This window comes from Triticum aestivum, chromosome 5D (assembly GCF_018294505.1).
Source record: "Triticum aestivum cultivar Chinese Spring chromosome 5D, IWGSC CS RefSeq v2.1, whole genome shotgun sequence".
Taxonomy (NCBI): Eukaryota; Viridiplantae; Streptophyta; class Magnoliopsida; order Poales; family Poaceae; genus Triticum; species Triticum aestivum.
The window spans coordinates 364,582,595-364,607,134 of NC_057808.1; the positions used below are offsets into that span (position 1 = coordinate 364,582,595).

A 24,540-nucleotide genomic window follows, 5' to 3' on the forward strand; every position below is an offset into this window, starting at 1 on the left:
GGTCGGCATATTTGTCATAAACAATAAATGAACCAAATAGTTATAAAAAGATAATATATACCACATCCGAATCATAGACAGGACGAGGGCCGACGGGGGTGGATACCAAAACCATCGCACTATGTAATAAGAAGGAATAATAAAAGTAACAAAATTAGACAAGTATCTATCTAAAGTAAGATTTTTTTTCTTTCAGAAAGAAGATAAGAACAAGAGGCTCACCACGGTGGTGCTGGCGACGAGATCGGCGCGAGCGATCGACGGCGGTGAAGACGGGGACGGGACGTGACGGACCGCTAAACCTAGACAAATCTCGGGGAAAATGGAGCTCGGAGGTCGAGTTTCGAGAGGAGAAAGATTAACTAGTGTGGCTCAGACATTTCATCGAACACCTCATGTGCATAGGAGGTGAGGTAGAGCACCCAAATGCCCTCCCCTCGCCGGCCAGAAAAACAGAGCACTGTGGAGTGCTCTGCTGTGGCGATGGGGTATATATAGGCAACTCATTGGTCCCGGTTCGTGGCACCAACCGGGACTAAAGGGGGGGCATTGGTCCCGGTTGGTGCCACGAACCGGTACGCATGCCCCCCTTTAGTCCCGGTTGGTGGCACCAACCGGGACCAAAGGCCTTGTGCTGCCCCGCATCAAAAGTTTAGTCCCACCTTGCTAGTTGAGAGAGCTCGAGAGTGGTTTATAAGCGCTATTGCGCCCACCCTCTCGAGCTCCTCTCAACTGCAGGCTTTCGGGCCTAACCGTTCTCTTTGCATGTGGGGCCTACTAGGCCTTCTGCGGGCCTAAATCCTGGCCCATGATGGGTTTCAAGTCGTATTCAGGCCGTGGTGGCCCAGTAGGTGGCATAATTTTTTCCCTGTTTTTTGTTTTCTCTTTTGCTTTATTTATTTTGTTTTGTTTCTACTTACAACAAAAAACTTATTTATTTTATTCTATTTTGTTTCTAATTACTTATGTATTTTACTTTATTTATTTTATTTATATTTATTTTACTGCTGCTATTTTTATTTATTTTACTGCTGCTATTTTTATTTATTTTATTAAGGTTTATTTATTTTATTTACTATAGTTTATTTTATTTTATTTTATTAAGGTTTATTTATTTTTATTTATTTTATTAAGGTTTATTTATTTTATTTACTATAAAAAATAAACATAGATGCGCCTATAGAGAAAATTCAACCTAAATTCATAATAAATTTCTATGAAATTCAAAGAAATTTACTCTGAATTTAGGTCAAATACCCTGTATAAGGGCATCTATTTTCACTTTGAGAGGAGCTCAACAAGGCAGAGAGGGACGGGCTTATAAACCGGTGTGAGCGCCCTTCGGTTGGCGAGGTGGGACTAAACTCTGACCGCTACTAGGACCAACCCTTTAGTCCCGGTTTGTGGTATGAACCGGGACTAAAGGGTGAGCCTCTGGTCCCGGTTCAAGCCACCAACCGGGACCAATGGTGGTGGGCCAGGAGCGAGGCCCATTGGTCCCGGTTTGTCCCACCAACCGGGATCAAAGGGGCCGGACGAACCGGGACCACTGCCCCCACGAGATCCGGCAGGCCACTGGTCGCACGAACCGGGACCAATGCTCACATTAGTCCCGGTTCGTGACTGAACCGGGACTAATGTGAATATTGCCCTGTGACCAAAGCCCAGTTTTCTACTAGTGCCCCGACCAGGTGGCCAGCGCGGCCATTTAAACAGGCTGTAATCAAAATAAAAATTGTTAAATGGGCTCGGCAACGGGAGCGGCCGTGTGTCGCGCCGTCTAACGGCATCCGTCACCCCCCTCCACGTCATCGCGACAAGCGGCCCGAGTTACACTACAAGCCATAAAATGGTGGGTTTTTATTTTCTTTATGGGGGGAAAATGGTGGGTTTTTGTACGAAGTCTATACTATAGACCAAAGTGAGCTGGTATCTTCTATATCTAAATGGTGGTGAACCAAAGGAGTGAAAAAAATTAATTATTACCACACATAATTACATCTTCTATATCTAAACAACTAGCCACCACTAACCTATTTCTCTTAACATGCAAGTTTGCCACCTCGCATTCAACATGTATGGAGAAAGGTCCACCACAACATGCAAACAAAATATTCCCGCAACAACATATACATGTTACACGTAACCATTTCTCTATGAATATATTGCAAAACATTCCCGCAACAACATGCCGGGTACCGTCTAGTTTTCTAATATAATATAACTACAGTGGACAACATAAAAGATGCCATCATTACAATGGCTAAAATGCTATCCATTTTCCATGATTAAAGTCCTTAGTGACCGCCTCCTGTTTAGTCCATATATGCTACAAGCACTATCTCAAGGTACTGGCCTCTTGCAATAGTATATATCATGTATCATGTATGCAGTAACACATTGTAAACACCTCACTATTAGATCACTGGATTCATCCTAACATAACTTTAGCAACTGTTCTACTCTTCTTCGCCCACCACGCTTCTGCACACGATAACGGGAAAAGTTAATGAATGACAAGTTAAAAACAATTATAACCTACAATGCATACAAAAACTTACTTCTTATTTAGCATTTCTTGTTGCGTTTAGTGTGCCCTAGCAATTTGCATGCGCCGCACCTGATTCCGATCTCGTCGTACGAAAGTGGCCTACCATTTTTCGACATAGGGCGGTTCTCATCTACCTTAGTTGCACCTTTCGTTGATACTTTAATAGGATCATGAACTTCAACTATGTTTCCTTCACCATCATCTACATATTCAATTGCACAAGTACTAAGATCAGCCGTTTTCTTACTCAAATTTTCCTTTAGCTGATCATACTCATGGCTCTTAGCTATCACGGTCTTCAAACTCTCCTGTAACTGATCCCACAAAGTTGGGTGTTTGCATGCTGCATGCATAGCTTCTGAAGCCAACACACTGACCTGGCTATATTTCATTCTTTCGGCTGCTCCAGTCCATCCAAATCCCAACAGATCGCTTGTGCGCCTGGCGGGCAGTCCCAACCTTGCGTCTTTCGTGAACCGCACAAGAACTAAACACTTTGGTATTTCAGATATATTCAAGTACTTCAGTACATGGAATATGTGCTTGCAAGGTAGACCCTTTCGAATCATTCTTCTGCAGCTGCACCTTATAGTTTCTGCGGAATTTACTGGAGTGTACTCCACCCAAAAACGGCTCTTCCGGTTATTCTTCCAGGCCACGATGTACTGCTGTGATCCGTCTCCGAGCTTTATTTCTACAATCTCCATGCCACCAATTTTCCTAAGATCAGCTTGCAACATATAGAAGTTTGCTGGAGTGAAGACGTGAGAAGCAGCTATCTCAAGTTCCCTCGAGCTAGTAACTGGCACCGGTAAACTCTGTGAGGCCGTGCAATCATCTCGTGCCTCATTCTCACGGATACGTACAACGGTGTTCTCATAGTGCAAAATCATATCCACCAGGGTCATTTCACCGTCTAGGTGGAGGTGAAGGCATGAGTTTAGACTTTCACTCCTCTGGTTGCTTTTCATGCCAAGCCAAAAACCCTCTGTTAGGTAAGCCGCGGCCCACAGACTCCTCTTCTTATACATCCGTCTCAACCATGTTACTGTTTTTTCCGGCTGCCATCTTTTGAAAAACGCGTGCCATCTCTCCTCAAACGTGGTCGTGGACGTGTTGTAGTACAGAAGAGTTCGGAACTCCTTCAAGGACTTGTGACTGAGGTGAATCTTCATTTTTTTTTTCTATGGGCCACGTACATATACGGTGCCACACGTCTGGCAAGACTTGGCGAATTGCCTTGATCATCGCAGCGTCGGCGTCCGTGATAACACTCTTCGGCATCTTTTGACACATGGACCTCAAAAAAGTCTCCAGCAGCCACACATATGTCTCTTCGGTCTCGTCCGAAACTATGGCACAAGCAAAAACAGTGGTCTTCCGGTGATTGTTAAGACCAACAAAGGGTATGAATGGCATACCATACCGGTTCATCTTGTACGTGCTGTCAAATACAAGCACGTCGCCGAAGTCCTCATAGTCATGACGAGACTGGGAGTCACACCAGAACATCCTATTCATATGTCCTTCCTTGTCTAGCTTGTACTCGAAAAAGAAGCTAGGATCCCTCTATTTCCTACTGACCATGATGCCTATGACTGTGGCAGCATCACCTTTTGAAAGCAGCTTCCTCTTCTCCCTGGCGCAAAGGTTGTATATTTCACGCCTGGTAAAACCAACACCGCCATACCATACATGTTTGCTGATGAAGGAATCCATCATGTCGTGAATTCTAATCCCTGCAGCTCCCATGGACAGTATCTCAGCTCTCTGGTACTCTTTGATTTTTCTGTGGGACCAAAGAAAAGGTACCTCGTCCGGTCCTGCCAAGATATGGCTATGCTTGTCCTCAAAACTATCAACATACCAAACCCCACGCTTTTGGTCAAGCTTCACGGTCAGGTGCGCTTCGCAGTGGCAGCGTGTCTCGGGTCTGAGCCTACGACTGTGTCCTTCCTCGATTAGCAACCTGCTGTCACGTTTTCCTTGTCTGGAACAAACAAACCGCCTATAACGCATGTGACGTGACTCGGTTTTGCTATACCTGACCCTATTCTTTCTAATGCTGAAACCATTATCTCTAGCATAGCTGTTGTAGAAATCATACGCAGGCTCGTGAGACGTAAAAGTCATTTGTATTATCTGCATGAACATATCCCTCTTATCATCTGCACTAGCAGTATCTTGGACATTCTTTTTCCCCTCAACTTCTATCACCTACACAATCATAACATAGCCATGAAAACAGTTTTCTATGGTATAACATTACTTCCATACAACATTGATTACATACATACCTCACTCATGATGACCGACGATTGCGACTCCCCAGAATCAGGTGCAGCTAATGATTCGACATCAAGGCCTGTCTCCGCGTCGGATTCACCGTAATAGTCGTACGCATTATGACATTCGGAAATGAGCTGAAAAATATAACACAAATACATAAGTACTTATCATATAATATTCCAGGATTAATTCAATTTGCATGCATGCCAACAAAAAATTCCACTTCCATACCTGACTAATGTAATCTTCATTCGAGATCTCCGAGTTGTTTTCCTCACCATCATCATGCTCATTGTTTTCCTGACCATCATCATGTTCATCCATCTATAAATTTTCAAAATATAATATTGTCGGATGCCACCAAAAAATTACAACATGATAATGCCACTCACATTAAGATCTTCCAATACGTTCCCATTCTCTGACCTATCTCCACGATCTGAATTTTCATCATCTGACCAATCTTCTATCCAGTCTTTCATCAGTTCTCCAAACTCCATGTCATACATCATATCAGTTAACTCATCGTCCGCCATTTCCTACAACAATTAATATGTATCATCACATGTGCAAACATTATCAATGCTGACATATACAACACCTAGCGCACGATCACAGATGTTAAATAAACTACACCAACCGGAGAGCGCCCCAACCGAGGGCGTTCAGATCGTGCACACAACCGACGCCAACGACCTCTGATCGCCCATGGATCCTCCCCCCTCTCCACACCGAGCGGCGTTAAGGTACGTCCCACGAATCCAGTACGTGATCACTTTGGATCGCGAGAAGCAGCGCTACCAAGGATAACATGCGCCGCCGGATTCCTAGCCCACGGCACCAGTCGTGATTACTTTAGATCGCCGGATACCTAGGTAAGCCGCTGCATCAAATAACGGAGCCGTCGTGCACACAACCGACGGCAACTGACGCTAGGTTAACCCTAGAAAGAAGAAACCCACTTTAGCACGCGTGATCATTGTGTATATCACGACGAGCAGCACTACCAGAACAAGATCTGCGATGGCCTGGACCGTCAGAAAGCTAGGTTGCCCGCCCCGCTAGGTTAACCACTACGACGAAAACAGCGGCAGTTCGTTTGATGCTGCCGCGAGCGAGACAAACGTGGGGAAACGGGGTGCGGTACCTGCGAGCGCTGGAGGTTGACGACGGTGCCGCGCGCGCTCTCGGACGAGATCGCCGGCGATAAGATCGCTGCCGCCGATATTCCTACAAAACCTCACCAGAATGATGGAGGAGCTGCGTGAATGATGAAGCTGCGTGATTGATGGATCGGCCGTCGGTAGGTCCTACCTGGTCGTGGGGTCGTGTCATCCTTTTTTTCGGGATGTCACCGTATACATACGTATGGGTCATACGGGTTATACGGGGCTTGGATATGGGCTACGGGGCTTGGATATGGGCAGCGGCGGACCGGAGAAAAAATAGATGGCGGGGTTCAAGAATACCCCTAGGAAATTGAGTTAGGGGGGTGCACCGGAGCAAGCCTCACGGCTTTCTTTTCAAACTGACTACTCATAAGATAAATATGCAATGATTTTACATCTGAAAACATTTGGAAAAACAACTACATGTAACCATGTCTTCAGGCTGTTGGAAACTTTTCGCACGTAACTACCAGTTTATCCAACACTTCTAAGCTCACAGCCTCATCACTAAAGCTCCTAATCAAAACAAGAATGATAGCGGTTTACCTTAAGACATTGGATGAGATATGCTTGACTTGCATATTCCACCACTCTATTGATCTTTGAGAATAAACTCAAGCCTGAAAGGAATCACTAGAGGAAGCAAACGCCACGTTCACAAATCACTGAAGGATACACAGCAACAACAGCTTCCATGGCTTTGCCTCTATCAGATCTACTGTGTATTGGGTATTTGAGTTATACATGCATGGAAACCTTTTTATCTCGACTTTCATGTAATGAAAAGGGATCATACATATCAAAACATGTTGGAAGAGAAAGGTGAGAACACTAATGCAATTAAAAACATTGAAATATGAGGTACAAGCACGACCCATGCCAACCGAAATGTACACATGTTACAGTTTAAAAGTGCATAGGTTACCATCAACCAAAGTGTAGCCTGTGGACAACTGGAGATCAGCAGCTGCGACCCCCATCAAATAAAAGCAAACAACAAATAGACAACTTAACAGATACGCAATTTCATTTGTCTGGGCTCTTAATAAATAATTCCACTTGAAGAAAGAGACTAGGATTGGAAAAGGGGAGACAATGATGGAGAAAGAGGATGAATAAGGGGGCATAAAGTAAAGCATAAGCAGATTTTTCCAGAAGTTGGCAAGTTGCCAATGGGAACAAAAGATGAACCAGCAGCAGCATCACAAAAAAAAGACAACTTAAAATCTAAAATCCACTGTCGGTTGGTGTGATATTTTATCATGCAAGACAACTTCCTCTGTGCTTTAGCTCCAGAACAACAATGATGTGTTTTGCTACGTCTATCAAGAAAGGAACTTTTAGGTACATGAATGGTGAATCATAACTCTGAAATTTATTGCTGAGGCTTCAATATAGTGAGATTTAATAGTAAACGGAGCACATGGTAAAATCTCAAGTGTTGTAGTTTTCTTTTTACAAAATATCCTTAGATGTTTGATAACCAGAGCTTAGCCTGCTTTCTCAAACAATATGTATGAATGTTGAGGTGCACGCAATGCAAGTGAACTATAATGTGTAATTTCGAGAAGATAATTATGAATTCTTGAGTTCTGTATAACTGATAAAGTTACAGATACTGAGGTGAACAGATGGGCATATTTATTTCACCATTGATATTCACAAGTTCTCTGGTGTAAATGTGCAATATAGCTTGGAGAGCAAAGACATAGAGAAGACTTTTGATGCAGCAGACTCATGCTTTGTCATAATCAAGATGACACTAAATATATTTTACCTACCAAATTCAAGAAGAAAAAAATACTCGCTCCAATCCAAAATAATTGACGCAGCTTTAGTACAACTTTAATTAATTTGGATCAGAGGGAATAGCATGTTTTCAACTCGTTTAAGCATGTGGAAACTTGTTCCTTACTGTGCACCTACCATATAATGCGATGACCAGTAGGCCTGGCGGAGGCAGGAACAATTTTAAGGTGTGGCGGAGGTACCTATTATATGCAGCTCAGCTCAAATCTTCAAACATGTACTATATATACTAGGTATACATGGCAAATTTTAGGTATGGCACAAACCATACCTTGCCAGATTGCTGGCTACACCACTTCAACAGGAGAGAGATTACTGCTAGGAAAAAGAGCATAGATATAGAAAATAAACACGCACCTAGCACCTTCATCAGCACAAAAATGGTTGTAATAAAAAAAACAGAAATTGGAGGTCTCGTGTTATGTTTGCTTATTTCCATATTTATTCCAGAAACCATTAAAAACTTGATAACAGAGTAAGGATTGTCCCTGGTAGTTGAAGAAGGGCGTGGCCGCATGGAACTAGTTTAATTAGCATTTTCCGTTATTAGGATTGTTTAGAGAAAATGGCACACATGAGTTGGCTCTAACGGAAAAATAAATGGCACAAGTACAAATTTTAGTTCAGCCAAGGAAATAAAACCATCAAGTTCAATTATAGCTTACAGTAATTCTAGTCAATGGTTTTGTCCATTCATTACTTTCTAAATTTTTTTCCATACCTTAGCAAAATATGAATTTATTAGCAACCAAATTCGAGTTTTAATCAAAGTAACATTGAATGGCATATATCCAACTAGTCATAAACTAAAAAGACTAAACCATTGCGAATCTTAGGGATGCTTACTATTAGGTGCCCAAGGGGGTCTTCAGATGAGGTGGATTGCATAGACATTTTTTGTTAGTTGTTACTTAGTTCTAATTTGGATTAAATCAACCCTATCCAAAAAAGCCCTAAATGTTTTAATAGTTATCCAATATGCATTATGTTACCATGTACATGAACTTTGTAAACTATAGGGAAGTTTTCACATGTTCAAAGAAATACCAACACAAAAGAGAAGTGATGTCTCTCAATCTGGTGCATCTTTCCTCCTTAACCACAGGAGCACACAACAGTACTCCCTCCGTCCCCAAATAGGTGGCACATAAACTGAGTCAAAAAGTCAATGCTTTCTAAGTTTGATCAAGCATATATACAAAAATATGAAGATAAAAAATACCAAACCAATATCAATATATCCACCGTCAGATATATCTTCATTATGTATCTATTCAATATTGTACTCCCTCTGTAAACTAATATAAGAGCATTTAGATCACTAAAGTAGTTATCTAAACACTCTTATATTAGTTTACGGAGGGAGTAGTTGTTAACAGTTTCCTCTATATATTTGATCAAACTTAGAAATAGCTGACTTTTTAACTGAATATATAGTACTCCCTCCGTCCAGAAATTCTTCTCGGAGAAATGCATAAAAATGGATGTATCTAGAACTAAAATACATCTAGATACATTCATTCCTCCGACAAGTATTTCCGGACGGAGGGAGTATATGCCATCTATTTAGGGCTGGAGGGAGTATTGCATTTTCAAATTCATGTATATGCTGCCAACAGAAGTAGTTCACACCGAAACAACCATATGATAGATAAGCCTACAGCCTAATGAATGTCCAAATGTTTTATTACTATAGTGCAAGTTCTTGTATGATACGAGCTCGATGATATACATTGTTCCATGACAAGCACATGCCTACCAATATCATCAGCAAGTGTTGGTCCCCTCCCCCCACCTATCCAAGCATCAGCAGGTGTTGGCCTACACAAACTACAGTTTCTTGATTTTATTACATTAGCACCATCCCCTTTTGGAAATAATAAAACATTGGCGTAGTCTTATTTTATACAAGCTCGATCATCTCCACTGTTCCATGCTGAACACATGCCTACCAATAGCATCGGCAAGTGTTGCTTCCCCAAACTACAGATTGTTGATCCCCCCAAAGCATCAGCAAGTGTTGGTCTCCCCAAACTACAGATTGTTGATTTTATTACATTCGCACCATCCCCTTTTGGAAATAATAAACATGGACGTAGTTCTTATTTTATACGAGCTCGATCATCTCCACCGTTACATGCTGAACATATGCCTACCAATAGCATCAGCAAGGGTTGCTTCCCCAAACTACAGATTATTGACCCCCCCCCCCCCCCCCGCGCGCGCGCAACAGCAGGTGTTGGATAAAAAACATGGTCGTAAGCAATAGGACAAAATGTTGCAATAGTATTCAATACACATTATATTTAAAATGCATATGGACTTAATAAACTGTACGGAGGTTTTCACAAGTTCAAAGAAATACCAACATGTCTTTTTTTAGCTTTTATGCTCTTGGCTAGCTCAGGATTTTGGTTCCCTTGCTTAGGAGGTTTCACCTTGTAAGCTTTTCCAATTTCTTGGTGTTCTTCTTCTAATAAAAAAAAGAATCACACTTCCTGGCACGTGTTTGAGCAAAAAACAAGCAATATCAACACATAAAAGTGAAAGGGCTGACAAGAGAAATCAGGTACCTCAATCTGGTGCACCTTCCCTCCTTAACCACAGGAGGAAACAACAGCATTGTTTTTTCAAGTTCATGCATATCCTGCTAACAAGAAGAACTCGCACACAAAAGCTGGTATACATTAGTTCACTAGACATCCAAATAGCAATGATGCAAAGTACTCCCTCTGTATCAGTGTCAAAAAACGTCTTATATTTTGACACGGAGGGAGTAGTTGTTATTTCTTAAGATACTCAGTTACTAGTGCAAGGTCTTACTCCCTCCGTCCCAAAATTCTTGTCTTAGATTTGTCTAGATACGGATGTATCTAATACTAAAACGTGACTTGATACATCCGTATTTAGACAAATCTAAGACAAGAATTTTGGGACGGAGGGAGTATTTGGTATGTGCTCAATGATATCCACTGTTACAGACTGAATAAGGGCAGCCCCTCCTCCCCAAAGGACAAATTCTTATATTTGCACCACCCCCTTCTGGAAACAATAAACATTGAAGCAGGCACTGGTCCACTCTTTGCAAGATTGCTACATAAATATTACATGAAGAAGCCAACCTTCAGCTTCTTCCCCAAAATTCACTTGACCATAGCTTGAAGTTGACATTGTGATAAAGGAAACTTGAGCATGCAAGTTAACACGAGCACATCCACTCAAGAAATACTTATCATGCAATAATTACTCTGGTCAACTCACAGATTTCAGATGGGAATGGGATTTTCTCTCCGAGCCACTGCAGCTATCCTGTATAAAGAATACCAAATCAATATCAATATATCCACCGTCAGATATTTCATAGTGTATTTATTAAATATTGTACTCCCTCCGTTTCTAAATATAAGTCTTTTTAGAGATTTCAAATGGACTACCACATACGGATGTATGTAGACATATTTTGAAGTGTAGATTCATTCATTTTGCTCCGTATGTAGTCACTTGTTGAGATCTCTAGAAAGACCTATATTTAGAAACGGAGGGAGTAGTTATTAATAGTTTCTTCCATACATTTGGTCAAACTTAGAAATAGTTAACTTTTTAACTGAATTTATAAGCCATCTATTTAGAAATGGAGGGAGTATTGCATTTTTGAGTCCATGTATATGCTGCCAACAAAAGTAGTTCACACCGAAACAACCATATGATAAATAAGCCTACAGCCTACCGAATGTCCAAATGTTTAATTACTAGTGCAGGTTCTTGTATGATACAAGCTCGATGATCTACATTGTTCCATGCCAAGCACATGCCTACCAATGCAAGTGTTGGTCCCCCCTTATCCAACCATCAGCAGGTGTTGGTCTCCACAAACTATAGTTTCTTGATTTTATTACATTAGCACCATCCGCTTTTGGAAACAATAAAACATTGGCGTGGTCTTATTTTATACAAGCTCGATCATCTCCACTGTTCCATGCTGAACACTGCCTATTTCAGCAAGTGTTAGTCTCCCCAAACTACGGATTCTTGATTTTATTACATTCGCACCATCCCCTTTTGGAAATAATAAACATGGACGTAGTTCTTATTTTATACGAGCTCGATCATCTCCACTGTTCCACGCTGAATACATGCCTACCAATAGCATCAGCAAGGGTTGCTTCCCCAAACTACAAAGTAATGCATTCGAGGTATTTCTTGCCATTTCAGTAGCATCAGCAAGGGCTGCTTCATATGGTTTCCTCTTGCAGTCTACTATTAGCATCAGCATGATAAGTGTTCTTCTAATAAATAATTTCACACTTTTTGGCAAGTTTTCGAGCAAAAAACAAGTAATACCAACACATAAAAGTGAAAGGGCTGACAAGAGAAATCAGGTACCTCAATCTGGTGCACCTTCCCTCCTTGACCACAGGAGCAAACAACAGCCTTGTGTTTTCAAGTTCACGCATATCCTGCCAACATGAAGAACTCGCACAGAAAGCTGGTATACATTAGTTCACTAGACACCCAAATAACAATGATGCAAAGTAGTTATTTCTTAAGACATTCAGTTACTAGTGCAAGGTCTTATTTGGTATGTGCTCAATGATATCCACTGTTACATATACAGAATGAGGGCAGCCCCTCCTCCCCAAAGGACGAATTCTTATATTTGCACCACCCCCTTCTGGAAACAATAAATATTGAAGCAGGCACTGGTCCACTCTTTGCAAGATTGCTATACATAAATATTACATGAAGAAGCCAACCTTCAGCTTCTTCCCCAAAATTCACTTGAGCAGAGCTTGAAGTGGACATTGTGATAAAGGAAACTTAGGCATGCAAGTTAACACGAGCACATCCACTCGAGAAATACTTATCACACAATAATTACTCTGGTCAACTCACAGATTTCAGATGAGAATGAGACTTTCTCTCCGAGCCACTGCAGGTATCCGGTATACACTTCCTATCAACAGACACTGATACACTACCAGCTCCCGGCTTTGCTGAGGCTGTATCCTCTTGACAGTAACATTACACCAACTCAAAGTGGCAGCACGTTGCCAGTGGAGCGCCCATTCCGTGAGAAGAACAATCCCCGACCACTGCTTGACATGGACCTGCCAATCCTGAACCCGCCTGCTTGACAAGAGGATGAAGATGTCCCTGCTGCCTCCTTCTCCTTCGCCTTGAAGATGCTCATCTGTCGACCAGTCGGCAATTTGCGATTAGCCGGCAGAGCACCACCCTGACCTTCAGGCACAACCACAAGGAACAGCGGCGAGTCCATGGAGGCAGAGCGCCGTATTGGCTTGGGCGTCACACTTCCATTCTCCTCTGCTACAACTTCGGTGTCCTCACTTTGAGTGTCCGACGAGGCATCGGAATCCTCGGAACCCTCGGGCAGTGGTTCCGACGGGGACATTTCGTCAAACACCTGGTGCTCTTCCACTTCGCCGCCCTCTGCCTCGGCATCAGTCGCCGCAGCCGGGAGGCTGGATGGCACGACGACGACGGAACGGCAAATCGGGCAGCTGACGTGGGCGCGGAGCCAGGTGTCGATGCAGGGCGCGTGGAACGGGTGCGAGCAGCGCGGGAGGAGGCGGACGAGCTCGCCGTCGCTGAACTCGCCGAGGCAAACCGCGCAGTCCCCGCCGGCCCCCACGCCGCGGTACTCCTTGGTGGCTATGGACGCGATGGTGGCCTCGTCGAGCCCCACCGTGCGGATGTACCAGACGTGGTGCACCACCCCTCCTCCGCCTCCGCCTCCCTCCTCGTCCCCGCCGTCGCCGAACCCCTCGCTTTGAGGCAGCTGGGCGGTGGCAGCCCGGCGGCGGCGGCGCAGGGCGCGGCGGCGGCGGTAGAGGAGGAGCGTGGCGAGCCCGAGCGAGAGGAAGAGGAAGGCGGAGAGGAGGGAGACGGTGAGGAGGAGGCGTACGGGCAGGCGGCGGTCGACGGCGACCGGGGCGAGCGGGAGCGGCGGCGGCGGGGGCGCGGCGTAGTCGGGGCAGTCGGCGCCGGGGCAGAGCGGGAGGCACTCGTACGCGCTGTCCGTGCAGTTGAGCGTGACGACGCCCGGGAGCGGGGGGCTCCACGACGTGTGGGGGGACATGGCTAGGCCACCGCGGAGCGCGGATCGATCGGCGGCGGCGGCGGCTGCTGCGCGGGATCGGCGGCGCGCATCGGCGGGGCGGGGGAGATGAAATGGCCCGCGTGCGCGGGCGGGCGGGCAGTGGTGTGTGTGGAGATGGAGACGTGGAGTGGATTGGTCGTCGTTGGGTTTGGTGAAGTTTGGCACCGGTTCAGTTCAACTTGGGGTGGAGCTGGAGAGCACAGACAGCGAGTGGGAACACTTGAAGCGCACAGGCATAAAGCGGTGTCTGTCGCTGACAGGTGGGCCGAGGAGACCGACGTAGTGATTCTGGCCCACGTGCCGGTGTGGTGGGTGATTTTGTCGCGGCGGCCCTTTGTGCGCGTATCGCAGCACTGGGGTTGGAATTGGTGTACGCAAAGTCAAGAACGGTTGTAAAATATGTGGAACAAAATACTCGGTCGTGCATGTACGTCTGGACTCCATGCTGCCCGATGCCTGTAGCACGTCACAGCTTCCTGGCGCGGTATCCTAACCGTCTATTCGTGACTCAACGGTCGAGATATAGCTGCGAGAGAGGCGAATGGATTTGCTAAGGCCTTGTACAATGCAAGGTGCTTAGGGGAGGTGCTTAGAGAAATAAACCAGTCTTTCCTTAAGCATCGGTGCTTATTTGTACAGGATAGACGCTTAGAAATAGGCACCGGTGCTTCAGAAAAATTTAGTTTATTTTTCTAAGCATCTCCCTAAACATCTTTCATTATACAAGGCCTAATGGTTCGGGTGCGGTCTTGCTGTGCAGTGCTGGTTCCCAACGGAGAAGATCGCTATGTTCGCTGTGGCAAGATAGTTATACTAACATGGGCAATATTGTAAGAGCAATCATGTAGACTGTAGTCTGCTTTTAGAGAAACTCCAATAGCTTTTCGTATAAAAAAGGGCATTGATAGGCACCGGTGCACCGCATCCCTACGATTTAGCGCCCCGTGACGCCCGATTTGCCAGCTGGCCCGTGCCCCTCGTCATCTCCGTCTTCCACTGCAAGATCCCTCGAAAATCCTCCCTCTCTGTGTCGTTTCCCACACCTCTGGCCGCCCCCGCCAGCTGCAGACCTCGCAGCAAGTCACGCCTCGCCCCGGGCAGATTACAGTTGGCCGCCCTCCACCTCGTCACCCGGCTCCAACGGGACGTCGTCGCCCCTCGTAGCAAAAACAACGCAAAAAGACGATCAGGCATCTCTTAGTTGGAGAACCTATCCCCGCCACCCCGTCGCCGTAGCGCGTCCGTCACGGCACCACCGTGCTGCCGGCCGCAGCGCTCGCCCCCGTCGCGCTCGTACCATCGGCATTACCCTGGTTGAAGCTTTTTCACATGTGGAAGCTTTTTCGTCAATTGCCGCTTGTAGCTTTTCCTCCCGCCGGTTGAAGCTTTTTCCACCACTGAAGCTTTTTTTCCGCGGTGGAAGATTTTTCCTCATGCCACTTTGAAGCTTCGGATGAAGCTTTTCCACAGCCGGTTGAAGCTTTTCCCACAAACGGTTGAAGCGATGGTAGCTTGTAGCACGGGACTTAGATATGAAAAACCACCGTTCCAGCACGGCACTACGCCGGTCGCAGCTCTGTGATGTGTGATTGCAGCAAAAATAAAAAGCAAACATCGTCACCCCGCCGTGGTCGCCATGGTCACCATTGAAAAAGAAGACTAAAAGCCCGTTCTAGCAATTTTGTGTGCCGGTTTCAACAAATATCGCGTCTGGTTGAAGCAAAAACGCAGCACTACGACAATGCTTCCAGCAAACATGGTGGCCCGGTTCTAGAAATTCAAGGTGCCAGTTGTAGCAAATCTCGAAGCCGGTTCCAGCAAATGTCGCGGATGGTTGCAGCAAAAAAAGACGTTCGGTGGGCTCCCAACTTCTTCGGCTCACGGTTGCAACTCTACGGGGGTGCCATTCCAGCTCCGCTGCTTATTGGTTGCAACATTTTGCCATGCAGTGCGATCGGAGTGTGGTGGCAGTGGTCGCCTCCCGTGCTTGTCCGCATGAAAGAGAAAGAAAGGAGCGAGATGAAGAAGAAAGGGTGTGGTGGGCCTAGACACACGTGGGCTGACGAGGTTGCATGGGCGACTGGTCAAACTTGCAACGCGGGGCGTTGTATCGGTCGTAAACGAACGTGCGCGACGCGACCAGCCGAAGCTTCGGCCGACGCGCTGGCATGAAGCATTTTCCTATTAAAAAAGCCTATCATCTACAAGAATTTGAGGCAAAAAAGGCTTCAACAGCTCCCCAAAACCCAATTTTTTACGGGATTACTATAATCCTTTTCATCCCCTGACGCTTACGAGGAAATAGTCTTCCTGTAAAAGTTGGCAGACTGAAGATTCAGGAGAGGGCGAGCAACCACAGCTCCACCTCATCCCCTGCCCCGCTTCCCCGCTCCAGCCAGTCGATGCGCATCTCCGCCTCCTCTGCTCGCGATGATGCGCCATCGCAGGCCCGCGCCGACGCGCCAACGCATGCTTATGCAACAAGGGTTTTATTGCAATTGCAACAAGGTTGCAACAAGGTTCGACCTTGTTGCATTGAGGGAAACAAATGATCACACGCGTCACACATCGGACGACTCGCGACCCGGCCAATCTATTTAAAATACCAGACGGCCGACATGTAGCACGTTGCACGCCTCATACTTTTTCTGTAATTTTGGTCAAACTTATGAAATTTGACTTAGGATAAAACTTATATGCGGAGTAAAAAGAAACGGAGGAAAAGTAGTTAGCTTCAATTCTCTTCATTAAAGAACATTCACTACACGGGAAGAAAAGCACAGTCACTCTTTAGGTGCTGTTTATTTGGGCTTTTGCTTCTTCTATTGCAACTTTTTCACTTTGAAAAAAATAACTCATAAATATGTGTTTTTTACTTCGGCTTTTGGCTTATACCATCATATAACAATATTGATTCATAAGCCAAAAGCCGAAGTAAAAAGGCCCTTTCTAGGAGCTTTTGTAGTTTATTTTATCAAAGTGAAAAAGTTGCAAAAGCATAAGTAAAATCCCAAACATACGGAGCCTTACACTACTAGAAAAAACCCTAGTAGTGGCGCGGGTTTTAATGCTAACAGTAGCGCGGGTGGCCGTGCTACTACTACGGCGTTACAGCTAATTGGTAGTAGTAGCGCGGTCTAAACTAGCGCTACGACTAGTTCTGTCGCGTGCTACTATTAAGTAGCTATAGCGTTTTTCCTGTCCCCGCGCTGCTGCCGTATCTTTCAACATTTTTCCTGCTTTCTATTGGTGCAGAACAGTACCAGTTTCAACTGCAATTTCACATATACTAGATAATAATATCATTAACCACAATACCAGATGCTCATTTATAGTCATGCCGTAGTCATACAATATCATTAAGCATTATAGGTACTCATATATAGTCAACATGCATCCTCACACACATATATGGTTCATACAGTAGCATACTCCCTCTGTTCGGAATTATTTGTCGCGAAAATGGATGTATCTAGAATTAAAATACGTCTAGATACATCTATTTCTGCGACAAGTAATTCCGAACAGAGGGAGTATATGATAAGCAATACTAGATAGTCATACAACCACACACATATATAGTTCTAGATGATATCGACGACGACCATCATCCTCAAGCCTTGGCGGTGGGTATTCTTGATAATAATTAGGATGGCCTGTCCAACACGAAGATTCTTGCCAACAAGGAAGCTCTTCCACCCAACTGAGCTTAAGTGTGTGCGACCGCCCGTGTCCACACCGTACGCACAGGTGGTGACGGGCCCCTTGCAGTAAGGCATATTCCAGCTGAGCCTTCTTCATTAGGCTCGATACCACAACTCACAGATAGGCTCTTTGGCAATTTCTGAATAAGAAAAACATATCAATTAATAAGTAGCCTCGCACATATTCTTGCAAATATATTTCTACTAAGCATGAATTCTACTAATAAGTATGGATTATCTACACTATTAACAGTTTCATGGATTCTACACTAATAAGCATGTCATCGGACTCTACACTAAAGCATATCACCGGCTAGCTTCCACACAGCATATCATTGGACTCTACACTAAGCATATCATCGGATTCACTAAGCATATCATCGGATAATTTGCATTTGTAAGTATAACAATAAAGCATATCATCAAATTACTACAGTAAGTATAACATACCATGACAAGCCGATCAACCATGGTACTTGTCAGGCGGGTCACAAATGGCACCCCGACAAAGTTAGCACGTGGGCAGAATTATGTCCCAAAGGTTGCACACCTCCTCCTCGCTCAGCCTCATTCTTTGAGCATAGATGGCTTCATCAAGTGGGTCCTCATCATCTTCCTCCGTGTTGACATAAATGACAGCCAGCTTGGGTCTTTCTGCTCTAAAGGAGAAGCTAATCAACTCACCCCCAGTAATACCCATGTGGGCGAGGAAACGGGCCCATCCATCTCCTCCAATCTGCGACATATTGCGTCCTTTCTCGACCTCCATAGTGTAGGGTCCCCCGGAGCCTCAAAGGTCACAGTGTCTCCGGTCAGCTTATTGAATTTCAACCTCACATTGCATGGGACGATCTGTGTCAAAAAAGCAAAATGACACAATCCATTAATGCCAATAACACTAAAAACAAAATAGTTGTTACAAGTTTCATATCATTTGTTACCGTCGCATGAAGAAAACTCGGTTGGAAGTAGATGCCGAACAGCGTGCTAGTTGCAAGGCTGCTGGCGCACCTTGACTTGCACAGTATGAGCAAGGATGAACGATCCACTTCACAAGAAAGAAAAACAGTAACATAAAGTTCTCAATGCATCGATTTTAACCGGAAAACGAAATATTTAGGTTTAGTAACTAAAATTAACAGCATGCACATGCTTCCGTAGTGTGAGAAATTAACAGAATATCTAGTCACAAAGGCTAACGAGAACTGCAGTGTGAGACATTACATATAAAAAGAACTTCCATGCTACTGTTTTCAATCTTTGTTGTTTATCTTGTGCATATAAAAAAACAAAATTTCAAAACTTATTAGATTCTGCATAACATAGATGGACAATTTCAAATCATATAGAGGACAATATAACATATAACAAGATTCCGCATAGATGGAGAAATTTTCGGAATATAACATATAACAATATAACATATAACAATCTAGAGTTTCTTCATCTACAAATGTGTTATGCCACCTAACCTAAACTGAACCACAAGATATCTCAACCCAAGCCAAACTGAATATATTCAGGTTTATATGTGATACTAACAGTAGGATCTAGAGATGCTAGAATTAACCCAATCAAAAAACAGTGGTACACCAACTTCAATATAGCATCAAAAAACAACTACTGTGAGGAACACAAAAACCACAACCAAAGCAGAGCATCGGTCAACAAACTTCTAAACCATCGGCCTCATCGTTGTCTTTCGCGGTTAGGGTTCCTCTTGAACTACAGTGAGCATCGGTAGCCTACACTATACTACACTAGAGCAGCGGGGCTCTCAACGTCTCTCTCGTCATCGGACAGTGAGGACCCGAGCCGGGCGGAGTGGGGGCGGCAGCGGATTTGGGGGGGGGGGGGTAGCAGGGGGAGTGGGTAGGCGGCCGGCGACAGATCGGGCGGCGAGAGGGGGGAGGAGCATTACCTGCGGCGACGGGAGGTGGCACGCGGTGGCGGCGTCGGGCGGAACCCTAACCGCGGCGGCGTCGGGCCGGTATCGATTGGAAGTGAGGGGTGTGGGCGGGGGCACGCGGGGTTTTCTTGTGGTATAGTAGTAGCGCTGCATACGGGCCGACGCTACTGCTAAGCCCACTAGCTGTAGCGTTGATGGACAGGCCACGCTACAGCTAAGTGGGCTTTCCTTTTGGCCCTGCAGCCCACGTAACAGCAGCGCGGCCCATGCTAACCAACGCTACTACTAAGCTATATAGTAGCGCGCTTTGTAACCGGCACTATTGCAAATTATCTGTAACGTGGGGGCTCAAACAAACACTACTATTAAACTTCTATATATAAACATTTTTCTAGTAGTGTTAGTTTGACACACTAAACTTGACAGACTCGTTGTTTCACCGATGAAAGGCTAGATAGATCCAGATCCCCTCAAAGAAAAGATAGAAGATCCAGATCGCCTAAAAAAAGATAGAAGATCCAGAGGAGCGTCCGATTCATCATTTATATCTATATATACAAAGTAAAGAAAAGTATGTTCTTTCTGTTTAGTTCATTACTTCTTCCGTCTCATAATGTAAAGGGCAGTGATAGGCGCCGGTCGACCGGCCCAAGTTCGGCCGGTCGACGCGCAGCCCTTGGATAGCCTCACGCGTAGTCGTTCGATGGCGTCTTTTCATTGTCTTTTTCACTCTTGCATCAGCATCCTAAAAGATCACATAAAAAGAAACCATGGCGGCCGCCCACTCTCCCATCGTGTCGCGCAGCACGCGTTCCCTCCCTCATGTAGGTGGCCAGGTCGGCTGCCCCTGTTGCTCGCCGTCGATGCTCGCCGCCGGTTTGCTCGCCTTCGTCAATCACAAACCAAAAAGCCCATTTGATTCACCGACACTGGTTCCAGCAAATCTGAAGGACGGTTGTAGCAAAACAGAACACTGGCTCCAGCAAATTCCAAAGATGATGGAAGCAAAAAAAGGATGTTGGTTCCAACAAAAATCAAATGGTGGTAGCAAAATAATTAGACGCTAGTTCTGGTAAACCCAAGACGGATGTAGCAACAATGGACATTGGTTCCAACAAAAACAAAGACGGATGTAGCAAAAAATGGACGGTGGTCTTTATGTAGCTCCAAGCTGGGCATTATTTACAGTAAAAACAACCAGACGGTGGTAGCAAAAAATGGGGCTAGTTCCAGCAAAAAAAATCCATGGTTCCAGCAAAATTACCGCCGCCTCCGCCGTCGGTCGGCTGATTGAATCACCGTGAGTCGTCGGTTCCAGCATCTCCAAACCATGGATGTAGCATTCCTCATAGCCGGTCCCAGCATCTGGTGCTGCCGGACGCAGCACGCCACGGCCGCAGTATTCTCTTTGCCGGTTGTAGCAAAACTGGACGCCGGTTCCAGCACTGCCATACTAGGATGCAGCAATTTGCCCCCGCTGCATCGCAACTCGCGTGGTCGCCGTCGCCGGATACGACGGGTTGGCCGCAACATCGGGATGCCCCGCAGCGCAGCCCGCATGGTCGCCTCGCCGGATGCGACAGGTTAGTCGCAGCATCGGCATGCCCCGCGGGCAAGCCTTGCACCTGCAGCGGCGGCGCTAAAACTGAAGCTAACATTCCTTCTTGTGGCTACCATGGCTTGGCTTAGAGCGGTGGTCCATGCGACTGGAGAGATTCGGTGGAGTGAATTGGGGAAAAAGTAGGAAGAGGACGAAGGGATAAAGCGATAAGGCTGTGTGTGGTTAATGTGTGGGGCATGTGGCATTCTAGTCCTCTCCTGTAGAAAATCGGACCGCATCTTACCTATTCATCCAACGCGTTGCACGCGTCCGGCGCAATGGTTCGGCCAGTGCGCCGTTCCCAAGCGTTTTCCTAATGTAAATCTTTTTTTATATTTATATATTAGTGTAGTGTCGGAAAAAGTTTACCGACGGAGGGAGTAGTTCTTCTTTCTTTCCACTGAAGAAGCTGATATCCGGGAAAGAAAGCCTTCTTCGAATCCACAAATTGCCGCTTATCTCGTTCCTGTTCAGACTTGCCTCTTCCATTGAAGTATCCGAGTTGGGGCCAGAAACGAACACAGATTCCGATTTCGTAGCGCCATATATACGATTGAAGAAGTGGAATCACCTGGAGCGGGACAATAAATAAGGTCCTCTCTCCTCTGTTTGTGTCCGCCTCCTTATATCTCGGCGCCAATTCTTCCCACTGGCGATATCAATGGCGCGCTTAGGAGATAACCGTAAAAGGGGATCCTTCCGCATGCTTCCCGCCGGCAGCCGCAAGCGACGGCTGACCGCTGACCTCCATGACGACGAGCGGCTGGGCGTCCCTCCCCGGGGACATCGCCGACCTCATCTCCCTGCGGCTGCTCGCAGAGGACGTGACAGAATACATCAGATTCCGCGCCGTGTGCTCGCCGTGGCGATCGTCAACGGCCAGCCCACGAGACGCGACCCTGTTGGACAGGCGCTTCAGCCCGCGCGGATGGGTCGCGCTCTGCGACGTCGACGGGGTGCCGGTGACAGCCGCGTGCAAGATCACCTTCTTCCACACATCCACCGGCCAGCGCCTCGCCGTCCGCCTGCCGGAGCTCCACCGCCAAAAGATTGTCGGCGTCACTGACGGCCTCATCGTCACGCTGGACAAGGACAGCTCCGTGGTGCGCGTGCTCCACCCCTTCACGCGCGTCACTGTCGAGCTCCCTCCCCTTGCCACCATATTCCACACTGAGATCAACAACTTCACCTCGCTGCTGTCGATGGGCGCCGCTGTCTGCCGCGCCGACACATCGATCGCCGTCGTGGCATGGTTAACCAGCGCAAAGATGGTTATGAGTGCGCGCCAAGGCCGCCCTAGCTGGGCGGTGAACCATCGAGACATCACGCTCCACAACACCCTGCCCTTCCAAGGCCGGCTGTACGGCACCACACCGGCGTCAGAGCAGCTCGTTCAGCTCTACCCGCCAAATCCATGCGGGGCAGTCGTCGCTCATGTCCCGCACGAGTTGGTCCACATATTCAGATCCTCCTACTTCCTCGTGGAGTCCGGCGGGCGCATGCTGCTGGCCGTGCAGCATCATCGAAGGGGCCATGCCATTCGCCCTGAGATGGAGTGGTGGCGACACTTCACCGTCACGCTGTTTCAGGTGAACCTGCATGGCGGGGAGCTCATTCCGGTGAACGGCCTTGGCGACGAGGCCGTGTTCCTAGGGAAAGACCGCTGCCTGTCGATCTCCGCCACGAACCTCCCTTGCATCAGCCGCAACTCCGTTTACTCATATGTATCAAACAAGGATCCCGTTGTGTTGCATTCTCTGGGCGGTGGTTCTTCCGAGCAGACAACGATGTACACGAGGGTGCATTATTCGAATGAGATGGTTCGTCCATCCGTGCGGCCTTTCACGCTCCCAGATCATCTTATGACATACTGTCATAATCTTCAATGGTAAGCATCACCGGTACCCTAACTTCCACTGTCCCAACCACTGTGCAACATGATTGCCTAATGTTATCTTTCTTTCTTGCTGTAGGACAAGGGGGCTGATGCTTCATGAATATGCTGCCATTCCTTCATATCTGAGTGATCTGCGAGAGAAAATACACGCACACGAATCTGATATCAGGTTCCCGTATATAGGGGACGTTGGCAAAAAGGCTAAGACCAAGCGTGTTCGTGCTGTTGTGAAGAAGAACCAGCCCCTCTGTGCTTAGCACCGCTGAGAGAACCATGGCAAGAGGTAAGGGTAAACACCGACCGCCCATTAGGATCTTGAAATTCATTTCTCCACACACTAGTACCTATCGGTTCTTTCACCACTTCTATCCATGCCGTTTGTCATTGCACACTTGCCTTAGCTCTTCTATATGTCTATACGTACCGTCCCCTTTGTGTAGAAGAAATCTATCATATAATGTTTTTACATTTCTACTTACGCATCTCTAAATCAACTTGACTTGAAGAGCTTATAAGAAGCTTCAGAGTTCGGCAAACAGGAGAACCTACTGGGCTATTTCATGAGTAATTAATTTATGCTAGGCTTGACCTAAATCCTGTTGTGCGAAACCACAAATGATTTTGGAATTTGTATGCATTTCATAACCTGCGGATTTGATACGAAATACTACTCTTTTCTGTTTTTCCAGGTTCAATCCGAAGCTCCAAGATGGTTTGCTGGTTTTTAAGGTTTATTTTAATTACAGAGTCTTGGAGGTGCCTTATTTGTACTCTGTAGCTAGCAATTCATTGAAGGAGATCTCTTACTGGCCTGTCCTCGCACAAATCAGTATATCTTTGTATGTCGCAGTTGGAATGTTTTGAAACTTCTATTTTCTTGGAAAGACAGGAACTGAGTAAGCTTGTTAATTAAGATAAGATTGGTTGCCACAGTTTATGACCATAGATGTTGTGATACTTTGAAGTAACAAGTAAGGAAAGATCATATACATTTGGATGTGCTCATTAGAGTGGATGTTGTCCTAGAAACAATACACTTAGAAATGGATTCTCTCGTCATTTCTAGAGACCTTAATTTTACCCATGAGTTTTCATGTTAACTCAGTAGACAACGCTTGCTTCAAGTTTATACATCTTCATAGTTATCTGAACATGTTTTTAATAATATTTTTCATATCTATAAATAAAATACCGGTAGCCGTTTTTTTGGGAGCCAGGAGCAGTTGCTTTCCCCCTGTTTTTTTTCCTTCAATGCCTAGTATTTTCTCAATAGAGCAGCATATGGATACTTTTTCTAATAAGGGTGAATTTTATTGGCTTTTAATGGAGCATCAAGATATACAAATACAATGAACATGCATCCGCTCCCTGCATAGACAAGATGCACACAACCAACATCAACACGCGCACACACATAAAAACACGACGCCAAATAGTAAAGTCATATAAGACTAAAGTCATGTCTAGGTGAAGAAAATAAAATTAAAACCC

General features: G+C 45.7%; 3 protein-coding genes and 1 long non-coding RNA gene across 4 annotated transcripts; 1 reads left to right on the plus strand and 3 right to left on the minus strand.

Annotated features, from left to right (window-relative positions):
• Positions 1-2,206: 2,206 nt before the first annotated feature.
• LOC123124942 (protein FAR1-RELATED SEQUENCE 11-like) lies at positions 2,207-5,124 on the minus strand. Its single transcript, XM_044545491.1, has 4 exons — positions 5,072-5,124; positions 4,849-4,974; positions 2,562-4,768; positions 2,207-2,484 (listed from the first exon to the last, which is right to left on the minus strand). Exons 2-3 carry the CDS (start codon positions 4,855-4,857, stop codon positions 4,121-4,123), a joined length of 657 nt encoding a protein of 218 aa, XP_044401426.1. The 5' UTR covers positions 4,858-4,974; positions 5,072-5,124; the 3' UTR covers positions 2,207-2,484; positions 2,562-4,120.
• Positions 5,125-12,504: 7,380 nt separating this feature from the next.
• LOC123121789 (E3 ubiquitin-protein ligase RING1) lies at positions 12,505-14,122 on the minus strand. The gene has a single exon (XM_044541843.1). The coding sequence runs from the start codon at positions 13,916-13,918 to the stop codon at positions 12,851-12,853; it is 1,068 nt and encodes a 355-aa protein (XP_044397778.1). The 5' UTR covers positions 13,919-14,122; the 3' UTR covers positions 12,505-12,850.
• Positions 14,123-17,293: 3,171 nt separating this feature from the next.
• LOC123124943 (uncharacterized) lies at positions 17,294-21,357 on the minus strand. Its single transcript, XR_006461251.1, has 4 exons — positions 20,817-21,357; positions 18,585-18,691; positions 18,094-18,495; positions 17,294-17,783 (listed from the first exon to the last, which is right to left on the minus strand). It is a non-coding gene; the product is annotated as an uncharacterized lncRNA (long non-coding RNA).
• Positions 21,358-21,567: 210 nt separating this feature from the next.
• Positions 21,568-24,022, plus strand: LOC123124944 (uncharacterized). Its single transcript, XM_044545492.1, has 3 exons — positions 21,568-23,040; positions 23,126-23,332; positions 23,739-24,022. Exons 1-2 carry the CDS (start codon positions 21,902-21,904, stop codon positions 23,304-23,306), a joined length of 1,320 nt encoding a protein of 439 aa, XP_044401427.1. The 5' UTR covers positions 21,568-21,901; the 3' UTR covers positions 23,307-23,332; positions 23,739-24,022.
• The last annotated feature ends 518 nt before the right edge of the window (positions 24,023-24,540 follow it).